Source organism: Pithys albifrons, chromosome 8, assembly GCF_047495875.1.
Source record: "Pithys albifrons albifrons isolate INPA30051 chromosome 8, PitAlb_v1, whole genome shotgun sequence".
Lineage (NCBI taxonomy): Eukaryota > Metazoa > Chordata > Aves > Passeriformes > Thamnophilidae > Pithys > Pithys albifrons.
This window is the reverse complement of record NC_092465.1, coordinates 36,408,487-36,426,700: the sequence shown is the minus strand read 5'-3', so window position 1 is coordinate 36,426,700 and position 18,214 is coordinate 36,408,487. Positions and strand designations below refer to the sequence as shown.

General features: G+C 46.1%; 1 protein-coding gene across 1 annotated transcript in view; it reads right to left on the bottom strand.

The window, feature by feature from the left end:
• Positions 1-18,214, bottom strand: part of CPS1 (carbamoyl-phosphate synthase 1) — a 109,892-nt gene that overhangs the window by 42,465 nt on the left and 49,213 nt on the right. Inside the window, exons 20-21 of the mRNA XM_071562119.1 lie at positions 17,792-17,968; positions 11,215-11,333 (exon numbers count right to left, since the gene is read on the bottom strand). Coding sequence (XP_071418220.1) covers positions 11,215-11,333; positions 17,792-17,968 — 296 coding nt within the window. The remainder of the gene's footprint in view (positions 1-11,214; positions 11,334-17,791; positions 17,969-18,214) is intronic.

The following is an 18,214-nucleotide window of genomic DNA, read 5'->3' as shown; positions in this document are numbered from 1 at the left end:
GAGCATCCTGATCTTGTGGAAGGTGGCCCTACCTATAGCAGGGGGTTGTAACTAGATTATCTTTAAGGTACATTATAACATAAATCATTTTATGATTCTATGAAACAGTCCTTCCTAATCCAGTAGGTTGAGCTTCTCAGGTTTCAGATATTGCAAAGCAAGATCCACTTTGTAGCACCACAGAACATTCAGGACTGTGGTTCCCATGCACTAACACAACCACCACAAAATCCTCTGCTTCCCCTCAGCCCTTTTTGCTTTCTTCAGAGGCAGGATTTCTTACACAAACTGTGGACAGCAGAACTGAAGGCGGGGTGGGTGTTTCACAGGAGCAAATGAAATGAAATCCACCAGTTCTCTGGCAAAACTGCCACTGGCCATGACCAGCTACAAAGGACGCTGACACAGTCAATTTCTCTCCAAGACTCAGCATTCCTTAAGTATGAGTGACCAGACCTGATGACCTGTCTTAGTTTGAGGGGAAAAAACCAAAGGGGCCTTCTCTACAATAATCACACCACTCTTTATCAAATTTAAGGAAAAAAAAAGGAATTTAATACAAGAAGGATAACTGTTCTTAACTGCTATTTATAAACAGACTAGTGCAAACCGCTTCCCCAACACCACAAGAGAAAAGAAAAAACAACAACAACAACAAACCCCAGCAGGTTTTCCTCCGGGAGGAAAGTTATACTTAAGCAGTGTCAGTGTCACAGCCCGGCTGGCTGCGGAGTGAGTTTCCAGTCCCTCTCCAGCGAGACAGATGAGTGGTGAGCTTTCAGATGAACTCTGTCTCTTTCACCTGTGTTCCTTGTCCAAGAAAACAGAAACACGAGCGGCCAGAAGCAGTCCCGGGCAGGCAGCAGCGGCAGCAGTAGCAGTAGCAGTGGCAGTGGCAGTGGCAGCGGCAGCAGCGGCAGCACCAGTGAGCGGCCAGAAGCAGTCCCGGGGCAGGCAGCAGCAGCAGCAGCAGTAGCAGCAGTAGCAGTAGCAGTGGCAGTAGCAGTAGCAGCAGCAGCGGCAGCGGCAGCGAGGGGCCAGAAGCAGTACCGGACAGGCAGCAGCAGCAGCAGCAGCAGCAGCAGCAGCAGCAGCAGCAGCAGCAGCAGTAGCAGTGGCAGTGGCAGTGGCAGTGGCAGTGGCAGCGGCAGCAGCAGCAGTGAGCGGCCAGAAGCAGTCCTGGGGCAGGCAGCAGCAGCAGCAGCAGCAGCAGCAGCAGTAGCAGTGGCAGTGGCAGCGGCAGCGGCAGTGGCAGCGGCAGCAGCAGCAGTGAGCGGCCAGAAGCAGTACCGGGTGGGCAGCAGCAGCAAGCGGCTTCTCCTCCGCCCACACACACACCCCAACTCGCAGCTGTGTGTCGTCCCCAAGAACAAAGGAGACAAACCTGCCCCCACCCAAGTGATCAGCAGTTAACTACTTTTTTGTTAACTACTGACATGGGCAGTTAGTGGCAGGGGAGAGAATTTACATAATAATTCCAAACTACAACATGACCCCAAGAAAACAAGCCCATTTCAGTGGTGCTTACTCTCTTGTCCTCTCTCCCTTCTGCCTCAGGACCATACATAGCTGGCTGTCATTTGATTACTGACAGACACTGAAAACTGTCTTCATTTGCAGTTTTTTCCACTCCTTTTTTTGTACCTCATTATAACAATATCATTCACTGTCACTCCCCCAGCAGGGTGGTAAATAAAAGCAGTGATTATTTCCCTACATGATTCATTTGCCTAGGGCTAGCATCTTAAATTAGGTTAGGCCACTTACTAATCCATGCAGAAAGGTAACTGTTCTTGTACAGAACAACCAGTATGCAAAAGAAAACCCAAGTCTCTAACAGGGAAATGAAACTGTGCATTTATTTCCATGCATTTGTTTCCTTTGCTACTCCCAATACATAACAGGAGCCAGCAGAATTGCTCCATCTTGTTTAAAGGGAGCTGGATCAGGGAACTGCAAATCCTTAGCACTGGTATGGAAATCAGGTTGCCTCTTCATGTGTATGGGACCTACACATTTATAATAGAATAATTTTCATTTACTAATAAAGATAACTTTTAGCATTTATATGTAGACTTTAATGGAAATAATATAGAGAAGCATGCAAACAGTATGCTTATCTTGCAGACAGCAAAACTGAAACATATAGAGGTTCAGGGGTGTCAGTTTCTAAGATTCAGCATTCCCACTGCCTTTGCTCAAGGACAGACTTTTAGACTTGCTGGAGACACTAAGGCCAACAAGAGGCAGAATCAGGCTGATCTTTTTGAATGTCTGAGTGCACATAACCCTTCAAGTTCACCAGAAATACAGACATAAAAAGAAAAAAATTCTCATTTCTGGCTATTCCCAAATTAATGAATCAGTCCTACCTTGCTGTTTCCCTCTTGCCCTTGAAGCAACACTTACATTTCCGACAGGGAGTAAAAAGTCTTCCAAAGACTAAACTCCCTCACTGGTTTAGGATCAATTCTGAAACAAGGGAGGATTAAGTGGCCATGATTTCAGACTTCTCTAATGCTTCTTTTTTGTAACACTTGCCTTTCAAAATGAAAGTCAGGAGTTTCAGAGCCTCAAAACCAGATGATTAGATTTTAGTACAGTGCCATAATCATTAAGTGGCTGTTCACTTTCTCAGAAAGCTAAAGTCCCTTGCACATTTTGCAGTTTATAAACAATACAAGCCTTTCCCCAACCTTGCTTGTGACTCTATTTCAGCTTCCAGTGTTGATTTGTTGTTGCTTTTAGTTTAAAATGCCATCCTGTCATCTTTGGAACTCCATCCATTCACTTCTTTAGTAATAAATGATAAAAAGAAAAGGAGTAAGTTCCCCTTAAATAGGAAATTTTCACCTGGCACAGAGGGCTCAGGTAAATCTATTAAGTGACTGTAGGAACACTGGCAGCATTGCAATTATCAGGAGAGCCTGCTCTATTTAGCATGGCCCTCTCTTACACTTCACCAGCTTCATCTGATCTAGCAGTGTTGGGAAAGGGAGTTGTGAGAGGGGTCTTCTCGTCCTCGCCAGCAGCCCCGACGTTACCCCGGGTTTCGGGCTTCTAATCACATGTGTGTTTTCTCATAGAGACAGAGCCACGTGCTAAGGTTAAAATGAGGAACGTTCAAACTTTATTCGGGGGTAAACAAGTTATTTAGGTTTTTGGAGTGAACACGAGGACAACAACAACTTTTGATAGGCTGGGAGTCGCTGCCCACACCGCAGTGGTCTGCTCTGACTGGTGGGAGAAGCTGCGTGCAGGAGGCAGCCACGACCCCCTTGGCGCCAGCGAGACAATGTTTACCCCGGGTCTGAGGTTGTGTACCTGGCTCTCAGGCTGCCTCAAGGTCACCGTGACCTTGCCTGCCTGTCTGCTCTCTGGCTAGTGTGTTGTGCATAAGGGATCAGGCCAAACCTCCTCTACACAGCAGTTCAGGAGTAATGCTAAATAAAGTTGCCAGCAGGAAGTCCCAGCTTGAGATGGGAGGAAACACTTTTTTTCTTGTGTATCAAATCAGGATCTGCTTCCTTTTCTGTATGTTGCCAAATTTATGCCCATCCACATATTACTTAGGCAAATGTGAATGGGTCTTGATCAAAAGGATCAGGAATATCTTGTGAACAGAGACCAAAGCCTGAGCTGGGAGCATTTGGGACACAGCTACTGTGTCAGTTATCAAGTGTCCTGTAAGCCCACAGGCTCACTGTGGCAGGATAACCCCACCCTGATATGATCTAAAAACCCAATCAGAGAATGCATACTATGAAAGCCACCATGAAAGCTACCATGCAAGCTCAACTGCTAGAGCCAGGATGCTATCTTGGTGTTAAATTATGCTAAAATCATCCTGGATCATTAGACTTCAAATATACATCTTGCTTTTGAAACAGGATTTGACAGATAAGCCCGTCTGCTGGCCTATAGATCTGTGACTACCAGTCAATCACTTTATACTATACAAGTCCAGTCTTCTTTCATACAGTCAGGTTCTTCTGACATAACCTTTCTTGGGTGTATATGTGGAGATTCCTTCCTTGGCTGAGGATGCTCTCCAAGGATATTCCTCAAGGCTGAGCAAGAGACATCTCCCCATGAGCTTTGGTATGGGTGAGTTACATCAAATCTCTATAATAATTTCTTTTTGCTAGCTTTGATACAATTGCTTAAATACTTGCTTCAATACATTTCACCATCCTATCTTATACTATCCTACTAGTAGTTTTAGCTTTTATATTGTGTAGTAAATAATTCTGATTAAATTCTTTTGACCATTTTTAATAATAAATTATTCATTTTATATTAATTTTGTATATTCACTTTGCCAATCATTAAAACCCACAGGACAAAAGTGGTACAAACACCTGTGTCATTCTTTGAATTCAAACCATTGACATAATCTGAGGCTAAGGCTAGATTCAGTTACACCTAGACTCCTCTGAGAAGGATTTAGAAAGCAAGAGAGTCCTTTCTGCACCTCGTAACTCAACAGCAGGGCTTCTTTCATAAATTTTGTCTAAGCCTTCCATTCCCACCCATGACACTCACACTGCAGGTCACCTCTGCCTCATCTCAGCAGCTACACAAGTGGCTTGGATATGCACAGAGCAGCTGCAAAGATGAGAAAACTCCAGTCCAACCCACCTGTCTTGAACTCAGCTCCTCTGGAGGGATTTAAGCCCAGACTAAACCTAAAGACCAGTTTCACTTTGGCAAGCAAAGTGGACTAAAAGCAAGAAGTACTGGAAGCAAAATGCCTTATTCCCAGTTCTGAGAGCACGTTTCATTTCTCAGTAGTCATAGGTGTGGTGAGTTTCAAATGCCTGCTTGATTTCAGGCTAGAATACATGCAAAGACCTATTCTTTCTCCTTTCCTCATAGTCCTGCTCTGCTTCAAGGCTCCTAGTGGCTTCCTTGATCACTCCTGATATTTACAAGATTTTGAACATGCTACAATTAAAATAATGAGATCAGTATATAAATTCTTTCCCCAGTTCTCTTCTCAAGGAAACAGATTGTTATCAGCTTTGTCCTCCTGAGAAAGGCATGAGATAACTGACACAAAGTTGTCAAAGGAGCTTTCAAGGAAGCAGGAGCAGTAAAACAACAAATCTCACACACCTAGTAACTGTCACTCCAGCATCGGCAATTAACATTCTGGTCACCTGGCTAATAACTCCCATTATGGACATCTTGTTTTAAGTAACATGAAACTTGCACTGTGCCCTAAGACCTGAATGACTCACTCAGAGCACTGAGTGACTCAGTAAGTGATGCACTTAAACAGAAGCTTACACCAAAACATAGTCAAGAAATGGGTCAGGACACAGATGCTTCCTCAAAGCTTATTTTCTACCACCAATAAAAGAGAGCTTTTAAGTCTTTGTTGGGATGCCATGGCACAGACTTCCCTTCTCCTGGTATTGTACATACTGGTTAGAAAGATTCCCCAATGGCTTTTTCTGGTGATGCCTGTATATCCCTGGTATCAAGAAAAACATGCATGTTGTGTTTTCACAAATTTACAGATGCTTTGAAAGAAAACACAACTGTGAAATTATTACCAATGATGCTATAAGACAAATACAAAGTGTCCCAAGTCAGATCCACACAAAGCAAAACCAACAGTGCTAAATAGCTGTTTGTACCATATTCACATGATGTACTAGGTAGTCAAATGCCTCCCTGCCATCCGATCCCGTCAGATCTCGGAAGCTCAGCAGGGTCAGCCCCGGATTAGTACTTGGATGGGAGACCTCCTGGGAAATGCCGGGGGCTGTAGGTTCTTGTCCTGAGGACTTCACTGTCACTGTCCAAGCTCGCTCAGCCGTGGCAGATGAACCTCAGGACTGAAACGGTGGGGCCAGTTCTGCGCACACTGAGCCTCACCTAAAATCCACTGCGCAGGCTGGAAGGGCACGTGGGGACAGCCCTGCCCAAATCTGCGTTCGCGAACCTGAGCCACACACACACATGATGTACTGCATTCCCAAGATGTTCCTGAATCTTCCCTGTCCCATGGTTTACAAAGAAGACAAAAGCAATCTCTCCAGTTAGCTAGAAACAAGTCTACAAATATGTCAGTGACAGCTCTGCTTGATGCCCACACAAGACCTGCCTGACATGCTCTGACTTGTCCCAAAAGCATACAGGTCAACAGAAACACTGCTGAGAAGAGCAGGGATACAGCAACCTCTGCAAAAGAGCACAGCTTATTGATGGCCTGTCTGAGCTTCTCTCTCAGCATTGCTTCCCAGCTCCCCTGCCTGGTGCCAGGTTTTCATTCCAGCACCTGTGTTTCTGTGGCTACTCCACCACAGTCATGTTTAAGTCTAAGTCATGCTTCCAGCAAGCAGCTTTCCAAGCACACCTTCCGTGGACCCAAGGACATGAGATCTGAAAACTTCCAATAATGTCTTCTCTCACAGGCCTCTAAGCAGAGCACCCAGCTACAAATGCTGGGCTGAAGCAGGTCTTCACCCTTCCACTTCTGTCTGCTTTCCCCTCTATTAACCAGTGTCTCTTTAAGAACAAGAGCAATACTCAGGCCTGCATTTACCCCTCTCATGCAAGCCACAGGCCAGGAGGTATTTTCACTCGACACCCACAGAGCAAGGACATTTTTCCTCCAAAACAAAGGAGGAAAATAAAGTTATCAAAACATGACTGATGCCATAATTTTTATTAAGGTTATTTTGGAGAGTTGAGATTGAAGGCAACAGAGTGCAATTCACTGCACTGCCAGGCTGTCTTTGGGATCTTGGGCAAGCTCACCAACTCTGTATTTTCTTCTCAAAATGGGGATTTATCATGTTCCTATTTTCTCACTTGAATTTTACTTTATCAATATTTAAATCTGATATTCAACTAGACTTCTGTCCCCACTTCACTTAGGCATAAGTGATGATTTCACCATAGCTGTCTACCTTTTAATCTCTGTTTAATCATGTTTGTTGTACATTCTCATTGCATACAGTCATAGTACCACAAAATCAGAAACAGATGCCACAACCAAACAAATCTTCACTGCAAATGGTCAAAGAACATTTGCAAAGATGCAAATTCCAAGAGTGGCTTTCCCTTTCCCCCAGGTCACCAGTGTCTTGTGTCAAGCACAACCCAAATGCTCCTTCCAAGTCTGGATTTCAGCTGTGCTCCTGGGCATGATGGCATTACTGGATCCTGCTTAAAATCTGATTTACTCTGGACTGGGTCCATAAACTCTGGCCTTAAAGTCTCCTCTCACTTCTCACTGTCTCGGACATGGTCTGTCCAAATTTCCATCTCCTTCAGGAGCTGTCAGTGTGATGAACACTGCAAGGCCATTCCCCCCAGTTTTTGCTCACAGGACTGGCAAGGCCAAATCTAGGGAAAGAATTTCCTGATAAAAGCAGGTCCTACTGCAGTGACACTGTTCCATACACCATCACCTATTCATGGACTGACCACGTAGGATGGTGCTTGCCCTTTCCATGTATGTGTATGTGGTTTTATGTGTGTGTATGCATGTGCGTGGTAGGGCAGGCTGGAGTTAAATATTTCATCCAGGTATAAAGGTAACTGTAAGTTTCCACTTAAAATGAAAAGTATGTAGGTCACAGGAGAAAAGAGGCACATCTTTGACATCTGTGATATTACTTGATATTCTCACAAGTACTCTCCAAATTACTTTCTTTTCCCATTCCAACTCAGGACATTTGCTTTCCTGCAGCCCCATCACATAACCTGAAACAACTCCTTCTCCACCCTAGAGGGCCCAGAGGCAGAGTCAAATGGAAACACTGCTGAAGCATGACAAAGCTATAGAGTGTCACCAGCAACAAGTCCAGTCTTCTTTGGAAAGAAGTTCACTGGGACAAAAGTAAAGAGGGCAGAATGTCCTCCCCAGTCCCTACTGTCTCTGCAAATGGCTGTCCTTGCCTCAACACCACAGAGAATGCACATTTATAGGTCAGAAAGTTCTCCCTCCATTACATTATCCCACACAACCTTTCTCACATCTAAACGGACTCCTTGCATGTATCAGTGAGGTCTTCTGCTCACCACTGAACCACTGCACATGGTGAGGATGCAAGGCAGCATGTGGTGTGTGAAAGTTGCTTGCTGAATTGTTCACTAAGGCCTCCACCTGCCTCTGAACCCCCTTCCCTATCTGTCTGTCATACCCAGTTGTTCTAGCTCTAAATTTCCCCTTGGCAGCGACCATCTCCTTATTACCAGTCTCTACAACAGCTCTGCAGGACCCAAATCAAGACTCTTGGCAGAAATGTTACCCTAACTACATCCAAAACCTTAACTGCAAAGAACACCACACCACAGCCGGAGACAAAAAGGAAGGGTTGGATTGGCCTGAACAGCTTGTAAAAGCAACAATGCCCAGGAACAGGACAACTCTTTCTGGTTCTGGGTGAACTATATTTCAACAGAAAGACTTAAAGCAATGACTGCATCACAGTTAATTCTTTTCAATTGGAAATTATCCTGTAGCACAGCTAGAACTCATGCCAGGTGTGCCGGGAACTGGAAACAGCTGGCTGTAGGAAGAGCACATGTGTGCCAAGTCTCATTTGCATCACTCAATTAGCTTTCCCTTGGCTATTTCAGAGATGTTTCCTGATGTGGCTCACTGAACTAGTTTCTTAGTGAAGGTCACAAGTGTTTTTCCCTGGCTTTTTGCCTTTGTGCCAATGTGCCATCAATGTAATGTGGCCAGATAGTCCATTCCTCCCCTCCAGTGCAGGTGGGGAGGTAAAACAGATTCCCTGGAAAGGTGTGAGTAATGATAGTGGAGGGAAAATCTGCCAAAGTAGTGAATGAGAGGAAGGTACTTGATATGTTCAGCCTGGAGAGGAGAAGACTTCGAGGTGACCTAATTACAGTCTTCCAGTACCTGAAGGTAGCCTACGAGAAAGATGGAGAGGGAATATTTACAAGGGCATGTAGGAATGGGACAAGGGGGAATAACTGGCAAACATTAGCTTTAGATGAGATATTAGGAAAATATTCTTACTGTGAGGTTGGTGAGGCACTGAAACAGGTTAACTAGAGAGGCCGTGGCCTCCTCATCCCTGAAGGTGTTCAAGGCCAGGTTAGATGGTCTGAGCAACCTCACTTAGTAGGAGGTGTCCCTGCAGGGGAGTTGAATGAGTGCATATTTAAGGTCCCTCCAACCCAAACCATTTGATGATTCTATGATACCACTAGCAATCTGATTTGAATTGCATGAATCCACTTCCAAGGAATGCAACATTCGTTGTGTCTGATACAAATGCAAGGCTGAATACTGCCTGAGGGCTCTCTTTGGCTGCTTGACTGTACAGCCTGCTGCTTAGGTCACCAGAAGGAGTAAAAACTATGGGAAGTGGTACCAGCTACTGATCACAGAACTAGCAGTCTAATCACTTGCTGTCCACTGCAGAGAAAGGGAAAGCAACCTCAGTGATACAGGACAGTTTGGCAAAATTAGCCTCTGTGGAGTGATGTTGGATTTATACCAGCTGAGGATGTGGCCAGCTTCTGGGGTCCCAAGTGCCTCAGCCCAGAGCACACGACTCCAACAGTGAGGAACTCAGGCTTATTCTTGATATGTTACTTTGCTTCCTCAGGAGCTGCACATACATATTTAAGGGGCCAGAGACCAATGCAACGTGACACAGATGTTAGAGGGCAAAAATTTGTGCAGTCATACAAAAGGTTTCTGAAAATAATCAAGCTACTCCTTCTGTTCGACATCTCCCTCCACATTTTTGTTTACCTTCAGATCCAGCTTGTTCTGGGGCACAAGGGAGAGCAAGGGCTGCTCAATAAAACCAGCCAGTCAAAATGCAAATGATGGTAGGTTAACTAATGCCCTGGCTCTGGTGCTCTCCCAGTGCCATCATGTGGTGACATGTGTGAGTACAATGGGTACCAGAAGCAGAGAAGCTGCCAACATACAACCAATAACTCAGCAAGGAGGCTCTTCCAGACTCACAAAACCATGAAGGGAAAACTCAAGTCAGAACGAGGCTGAATGGAAACTACAGTCCAGCACTTTAATTTACTGCCAGCTTTCCTGTTTGCTTCTGATGCCCAAGGGGTTTTTGGCTTTTGATTTTCACATTTTGTAGATTTTAGGAACACAGTAACTGTAGCAAATGTAGATATAACGTGCTAATATTGTGACAGCCTAAGTTCATTGTTTATACATCCTAACCCTCAGCATTTATCAATAGCTCAAATTCTCTTAGTTGCTTAGTCTCTTTTTCAAGGTACAAGATTGGAGGATATCAGAAAGGCCTACAGAATGAAACATAAACACACGTCAGAGTGACCCAGAACTCAGAATTCTGGAAGAACTCCAAAGCCCAAGGAAGAGGAACTGATGAAGACAGAGGGTTCCAGTGACCCCAGCCCAAAATCCTGGAGGATAGCACAGGGGTGGGACTGGGGCTAGACTGAGAGATGTGTAAACTGGGGATTAAGTAAGCAATATTATAAAACCCATGGAAATCAGTGTTCTGGTGAAAGGGGGCATGAAGATGTCATCATGTATTCCTAAAAGCCCTAAGCCTGGACATTAAAGAATGTACCTGTTTATCTTATCCCACATTAACTTGGCTTGGAGTCCTGCTTTTGGGGCAGTCACGGCATCACTTTTATATGGTCATTTTTCTTGAAGGAAGAAGAAGATTTGTATTTAAATATGTCTGGAAGTATAGACATTTGAAAATGTGGTACAAAAGCAACACACACCTTATGATCACAGCAAGGCAGAAAAGCTTAAAAATCAACAGTCCAGACTGGAAATAAAATGCAGTGTGTGTGGCCTCCAAGTCTAGTAAGTCAGGACAAGTCCTGTGCTGAGTTTTAAGGCTAACTCTGTCCTAAGTACATGAGTGCAGCCTGCTATTACTCCTTGCAGACCATCCACATTCCCAGTCTTAGTCTCGGAGATGCAGTAAGGATTTTCCAAAATAAACTGGAACTTCCATAATCCCTGAGAACAGTCAAGATGTCTCAGTACTCAAAGCATTTACTTTAACAAAAAAAGTGTATTCAGAAATTTCTGCTTAATGTGTAAGGCAGTAAACTGGGTTTTAAGATACCACTGCTTACTCCAGGCACTGGAATGAAATCCTCAGCATTGACTGCATCTGTGCTTACCATAGGTTTCCCAGCAGAAGGATTCCCAGAAGGACTGTTGTGTCCTAGGGCAAAGCTGTTGGCTTTTTTTACCTGTTCACTTCCTTCAGGGTGCTTTCCATGTTCACAATGCTGCGCATCTTATACAGAAACCACTTGTCAATGGCTGTGAGCTTGTGAATGACATCCACAGGGACTTTGTTATTCAAGGCCTGCCAAAAAAGGACAGCACTGTTTAGGACTTGATCAGAGCCCTGGACAACACTCTGATGGCTTTACTGTATTCAAACCTACATGAAGATACAGCCTAAACACATCATGGAAGGAGGAGGAAAGAGCCACAGCAGGACAGCATAACTTTAGAGCCCTGCTCACCTTCAAGAGCATCCCACAGACTAGAGATTGGTCCCATGCTGGGAAACCAAGGGGTTTACAGGACTGCCTTCACACCAAGAGTCATGGAAGAAACTTGGCCTCTAGGCCAAGCAATGGAGGGTAGCTCAGCTGCCCATGGTCTCTCTAGGGCCAGCACCCTTGTTTCCTTCAGTTCCCTCACTGTTCCTCACCAAAGAAAGTATTTGTCTGCCTGTGGAAAGCAGCACAAGTGCACAGTACACATCTGTAGTGCAGACAACTAGGAGACCTGGGCCCTGTTGTGAAACAGAGCATGGATCAAATCCACCACCTGAGTCTTCAGAGACCAACTGTATACAATCTTAAGAGGCACAGGAAAGATCTGACACAACCTAAGCATTCCTGCTCATCAGGCTGTTTCATCCTTGCAGCATTCAGCCACTCTGGCCAAGGAGCAAGTCTCATCTAAGTCAGCCTCTCTCAGTGCCCTCTTTTACATGACAACAGGGACCCCCACCACAACAGCAATAGCTCTGAATGGCAGCTGAACTCCCTTCCCCTGCACCTGAACAGTTACTGTTGTCATCATACTACAGACAAAGGAGAGAAAAAAAGTAAGAGCCTTGGAGAACTGAATACTGGGGTTTGGGAGGGAGAAGACATACAACAAAGCTCCATCCTTTTCCAAATAAAGCTGATGTCTAATGGGGACTATCTGTTGGCTTTTAAATGTCAGAAAGCTGGAAAGGGATTTTCAAGCAAGCAGTCCCAGCTGCCAGAAGCACCTCTGGTGGACACAGCTTGCCTCAGTTGTTCATGGGGATGAATTAGTGTGCTATGTCAGCCAGAGGCAGTTGGGAGGGATTAGGACTTTTATCTTGCTTTTGACACCTCCAGGTGGATGTATCAGCAGCTGGGAATACCCAATGTTCCCACCAATGTGGGACCCAAACAGACCTTCATCTCCCCACATCTCCTGCGTTGACAACATGCTAAGATTAGCCTTTCCTAAAGCTGTCTAAGCCACTCAGAGAGACAAGCTGCAAGATTTTTCCCTCAGAAAGAAAAAGCTACAATAAAGACCAAACACAGCTGCTGAAAGATGAAGACATGCACTTCCTCAGCTTGAAAAGCAAAGAGTCAACAGCTGGCCAAGCCACACATTTATAGAGCATCTTGTGTGTGGAATATAGGACCTGTTGTTGGAGCTTAATGCATTTTTAATGTATGGGTTTGAGTTCTGAGAAGTTATGTATCCCTTCCCACACCACAGTTCTGTATCTCCCTGTGTTTCTCTTTCCCTATGTATCCCCCTGAATTGTTTTCCTGGTGAGGCTGCGGAGCGTTGCCGGGAAAACACCACTGTGCCTGCGGGAGCAGTGTGGGAGCAGCAGGAGCAGCATGGCAGCAAACTGCCACGGCTGGAGAACACCACCACACCTGTTTGTGCAGCACGGCCACCTGCGCAAGCGGCATGGGCAGCGGTGGCATGCTGGGACCACAGCATTTGTGGCCTGCCGGGCAGATGCAAGCCACAGCAGCCATGCTTAGAACCCATCACTGCGACCATGTGGGCAGAAGGGCACCCAACTCTTCCACCCATCGACCCTCTATCCCTAAGCCACTATTGGTCCCCCAGGATGCCTGTCTCCATCCCTTGGCCCTATCATTGCCTGGCTCTTGAACCCTGCCCTCAGATGTTTTCTCACTGGATGTTAATGGCTACTGACCAATGTATTACCAAACCTTTCCCAAGTTTACACCCCTTCTAAGCCACTCCCTTATCTGAGCCCTTAAAACTTGCTCGAACAAGGAAATAAAAGCTTTTTGGGTCACAACTATCATGTATGTGTGTGTTTCCTGGGAAGCTGTGTTCCCTTGGTCAGTTCCCATTAATTGTTGCCCCATACAGGGACTGGAAAGAGAATTCTTCTGTGAAGAACACTCCCCACACCCTACGGGCTTGGGCGGCAGAGCGGTGAGGCTCCCTGGACCAACAGCAAACCTCACAGCCAAGCAGTGAGACTGGAGAAAAAGAACAGACCTACAGAAAAGGTGGGTCCACAACCGTGAGAAAATTGCATCCCTTTTACCCCAAAATCCATTTTAAGCCCCACAATTGCTATATGACTTCCAAAAAAAGAGCAAGAGGGGTACAGCCAGCTTAAATATATCATCCATGGCTGTGGCCACCCTCTTGACAAGGCTTCTCTTAAATCATTAGTTAAGTGGGTTGCAAAAAACAACTATGTAATCCCACAAAAAATCACCCACTCTGATTGGGATAAACTCGTCTTTAAGCTCTGGCAAGCCATTCAACAGGGCAAAAAACAGGCAGCAGAAGCCATTGTGGCTTGGCAGGCTATTCTTACGATTTTGACCGAGGAACACTGGGAAGGGTAAGATAGCATTTGTGGTCATTGTGCCATTGGGACAAGAAAACACCTTTACACCATCACCATGTGCAGCCTGGCTCCCCTCACAAAGCCAAGATGGTGATTCCCACCACGACAGACAAAAACAAAATGGCAGCAATTCATGCCCAAACGACTCCCCTCCCCTGCACCACGTGGCACACAGGAGCCACGGTACTGGTCGTGATTCACAAGAGGGCACCGTGTGACTACCCATGCAGGAGCCTGGCAGCCCCTGATCCCAGGAAAGCAGGGCGGTCCCACGCTGCATGCCCCCCACCCCCATGCCACGGCAGAGCCGAGCCAGGACCAGTCTGAGCTCTGCGTGCCTGTTCTGACTCTGGCTGCCCCCTCTGGGAGGACAGAGTACTAGAAAGCCCCCAGGACTACAAACAACATGGCAACCGGGCTACTTCCAGTTCGGGCAATGGTAGCTTCTCCCCCTGGAAGGGTGGAAGTGCCAGTTGTAAACATCCATTCCAAGATGGTGGCGCCCATTGACCAGATTTTCTGGACTTTACCGAAAATAAAATATTCTTAAATCACTGAAAACAACAGCTTGAGAGCTGGGTGGAGCCTTACTGCCACACCACCTTCCTAATGGTTAAAGCCTTAGTAGCTCCACAGCAAGAAAAGGCTGCATGTCATCACTGTAAGCAAACCGGCCACTTTAAAAAGGGCTGCCCTGACCTTAAAAAGAAAACACCTCCAGTACCACCGAGCCCATGCCCCAAATGCCCAAAAGGGCTGCATTGGACCCATAATTGCTGGTCTTTATTTGATAAAAAGGAGAGCCTTTATCACCTAAAGCTACTATCAAGCTGGCTTCAGCCTCTGGATTCACCCCAAACCACCACTTATGAGAAGAACAAGAAAGCATTTTGGACCCAGGAATCTCAGCAAGGAATCCCCAGAGTCCTCAAGTACAGCCCACCTACCGATAAATTAAAAACAACAGTCAGCACCTGCTTAAGAACAAAAAGACACTGGCAACTATCATCAATGCCTGATTAATTGCTGTTTATATTCTAGCATTGACTCTAAAAGAAGCTTAACCTTTTGTTTTACAGGAGTGAAGAAATGGTTCATTTGAATTATAGGCTTGTTTCTCTGATATTATGTTAGCTGTGTTTGCATTATCATTTATGTTAACCACTTTTTGTCTTAAGCATATGTCTTTCAGCTTGGACTCCTTGACAGCCTCATCATCCTGCTCTGCATTGCCAACACCAGACAGCCTTTTCCTGCACCTGCTCCTGGAATAAAATTTTGGGGTTTTGTTGAAAAGCTTTTCTCCCCTCTTTCAAAAAAATGTTTGTGTTATTTTAAGTTTGTTTATAGTTGTGTTCATTGCCAACATCTGTGTTTAATAAGCTGTGTTCTAGCTTGTAGGTCAACCCAAGCATTCCCTGCCGTAGAAAACAGAAAAAGGGGAATTGTGGGAATACGGGACCTGTTGTTGGAGCTTAATGTGTTTTTCTCTGTATGTGTTTGAATCCTGAGAAGTTATGTATCCCTTCCCACACCACGGTTCTGTATCTCCCTGTTTCCCCATGTATCCCCCTGAAGTGTTCCTGATGAGCTCCGGTCCCGGGAGGCTCCGGTGCCAGCCACCCTTCCCAGGCTGGAGCGGTCCCGCCTGCGCGGTGCTCCCAGGGGGCCGCCCCGACCCCTGCCACTGCCGTGGGAAGTGGCGAGGACCCCTCCCGCACCTTGTGTGGGCAGTGCCCGCACCGCATGAGCGGCGCAGACGGCAAACTACCCCGCCACCGCTGGGAAAACACCACCGCACCCGTACGAGCGGTGCGTCCATCCACAGGAGTGACGGAGGTGGCAGATCCCCCGGCTGCCCGCTGGGAAACACCACCACGCCTGGGCAAGTGGCGCGGGAGGCAGCAGCGCGCCGGGACCGCGGTGTCTGCAGCCTGCTGGCAGGTGCAAGCCACAACGACCATATTTAGAACCCTGTCACTGCGACCACGTGGGCGGACAGGCACCCAGTTCTTCTGCCTGTCCAGCCTCTATCCCTAAGCCACTATTGGTCCCCCGGGCTGCCCGTCTCCGCCTCTTGAGCCTATCATTGCCTGGCTCTTGAACCCTGCCCTCAGATGTTTTCTCATTGGATGTTAACGGCCACTCACCAATGTATTACCCAATCTTTCCCAAGTTTACACCCCTTGTAAGCCACTCCCTTATCTGAGCCCTTAAAACTTGCTCGAAAAAGGAAATAAAGGCTTTTTGGGTGACCACCACTGTGTGTGTGTGTGTGTGTGTGTGTGTGTGTGTGTGTGTGTGTGTGTGTGTGTGTGTGTGTGTGTGTGTGTGTGTGTCTGTGTGTGTGTGTGTCTGTGTGTGTGTGTGTCTGTGTGTCTGTGTGTGTGTCTGTGTGTCTGTGTCTGTGTGTGTCTCTGTGTGTCTGTGTGTGTGTGTCTGTCTGTCTGTCTGTGTGTCTGTGTGTCTGTGTGTGTGTCTGTGTCTGTGTGTGTCTGTCTGTGTGTCTGTGTGTGTGTGTCTGTGTGTCTGTGTCTGTGTGTCTGTGTGTCTGTATGTGTCTGTGTGTCTGTATGTGTCTGTGTGTGTGTGTGTGTGTGTATGTGTGTCTGTGTGTGTGTGTGTCTGTGTGTGTGTGTGTCTGTGTGTGTGTGTGTCTGTGTGTGTGTGTGTCTGTGTGTGTGTCTCTGTGTGTGTCTCTGTGTGTGTCTCTGTGTGTGTCTCTGTGTCTGTGTCTGTCTGTCTGTCTGTGTCTGTCTGTGTCTGTCTGTGTGTGTCTGTGTGTCTGTGTGTGTTTCCTGGGGAGCCGTGTTCCTTCAGTCAGTTCCCATTACTTGTGCTCTTCATTCAGGCCATTTATAAAAGGAACAGCTACGTGAAAAGCCAGAAAACACCGCACAGCCTCAGCTCCCCACACTCAAGTGGAGATGTAATGAGATGTTCCTACACACCAATACAAAGGGCTTAAAGACTCCACCACACAAAGTCAGAGGCACAAAAAGGAGTAATTCCCTGCTAGAAAAGTTTGCAATCTTAGAAAACGCAAACCAACAGGCAAGTAGGAGCTATAAACATCAACTGTGCCCTTCTCTCCCTAGAGGGTATGGACAGATGGAAAAGTTAGCTGCAGCAAAACGAAATGTGAACTCACACCTACCTTCTGAATTGACTAACCCCACATTTACCATGTGATATACACAGTCCAACACTGAGGAGACAAAGGAAGAAATAATTTCACACCCTAGGTCCCCTAACAATAACCCTCCCCATTACCCAGACACCTTGAGGGCTGAAGTGATTTGATCTGTTTGGCAGGAGAGGGGTTAAAAGAATGCTATGGGAAGTTAAGACTTTCAAAGAACAGAGGATTTATTGTCTGTGAAATTAAACATAAAGCTGTGTAGTTGTAGTTTTGGGTTTTTAGTTTCAAACCTGTACCAATGCAACCATTGCAAATAGACAGTGCTCTCCCAAACTGCAGCTTGCTATTCTTTATCATTCTTTCTTTCAGTTGTCAAAAAGATAACCTTTGAAATCTGCAAAACTGGCCAGTTTTGACTGGCACTTACACTAGTGTAAATCAGGGCTTAACATTAATCAGTGTTTAACCAACAAATATAATATTATAGGAGAGGAAAGTGTTCCAGGTCTCCATCAGTGCTCAGCTACAAATTGAAGTATCAGGAGACAGGAATGCACCTGAGCATTGGCTAAGACTGTACTACAAAAAGGCAAATACATTACCTGAACGTGGAAGATGAAGGAAGCATCAGCAAGGATTCTATACAGGGATAGGATGCCACTGTGCTTGGCAGAGGAAGGCAAGGGAGTGAAGAAAACTCTGTGACCTCAGCTGACCCAAGCTGGTAGCTTTCAAGGGACAAAGGTCCAGGTCTTTTTATCTTTGTTACCTTGGCTATTGCATATATTCGAGTGCTGGATGGCTCCGAGAGCTCGTTCTGGAGATCTACAGTGGCTGGCCAGGCTTTATTGATAGGCAAATGTGAAGTGAAGCCATCTACTGAAGGGTGACACATCCTCAGGGCCTTTTGGAAGCTCTCTTCAAAAGTGCGTCCGATAGCCATGACCTGTAATGGAGAGCATTTACACATTAGCTGTGGTGAGCTGTACCCTCATTAACAGAGGAGTGCAAGCTGAAACCATGAAGGCAGACATACGGAAAGATGACACACTTTGGACTCCTCTGTATGATAGTCTTTATGGCCTTAAGACAAATGCAGCTGACTGAGCCTTGGGAGTCCCACTTCTGGGTCTGACTCTGCCTATGTCATCACTAGGGAGTTCCAGACAAGCAACTCCCTTCTGCTTCTGTC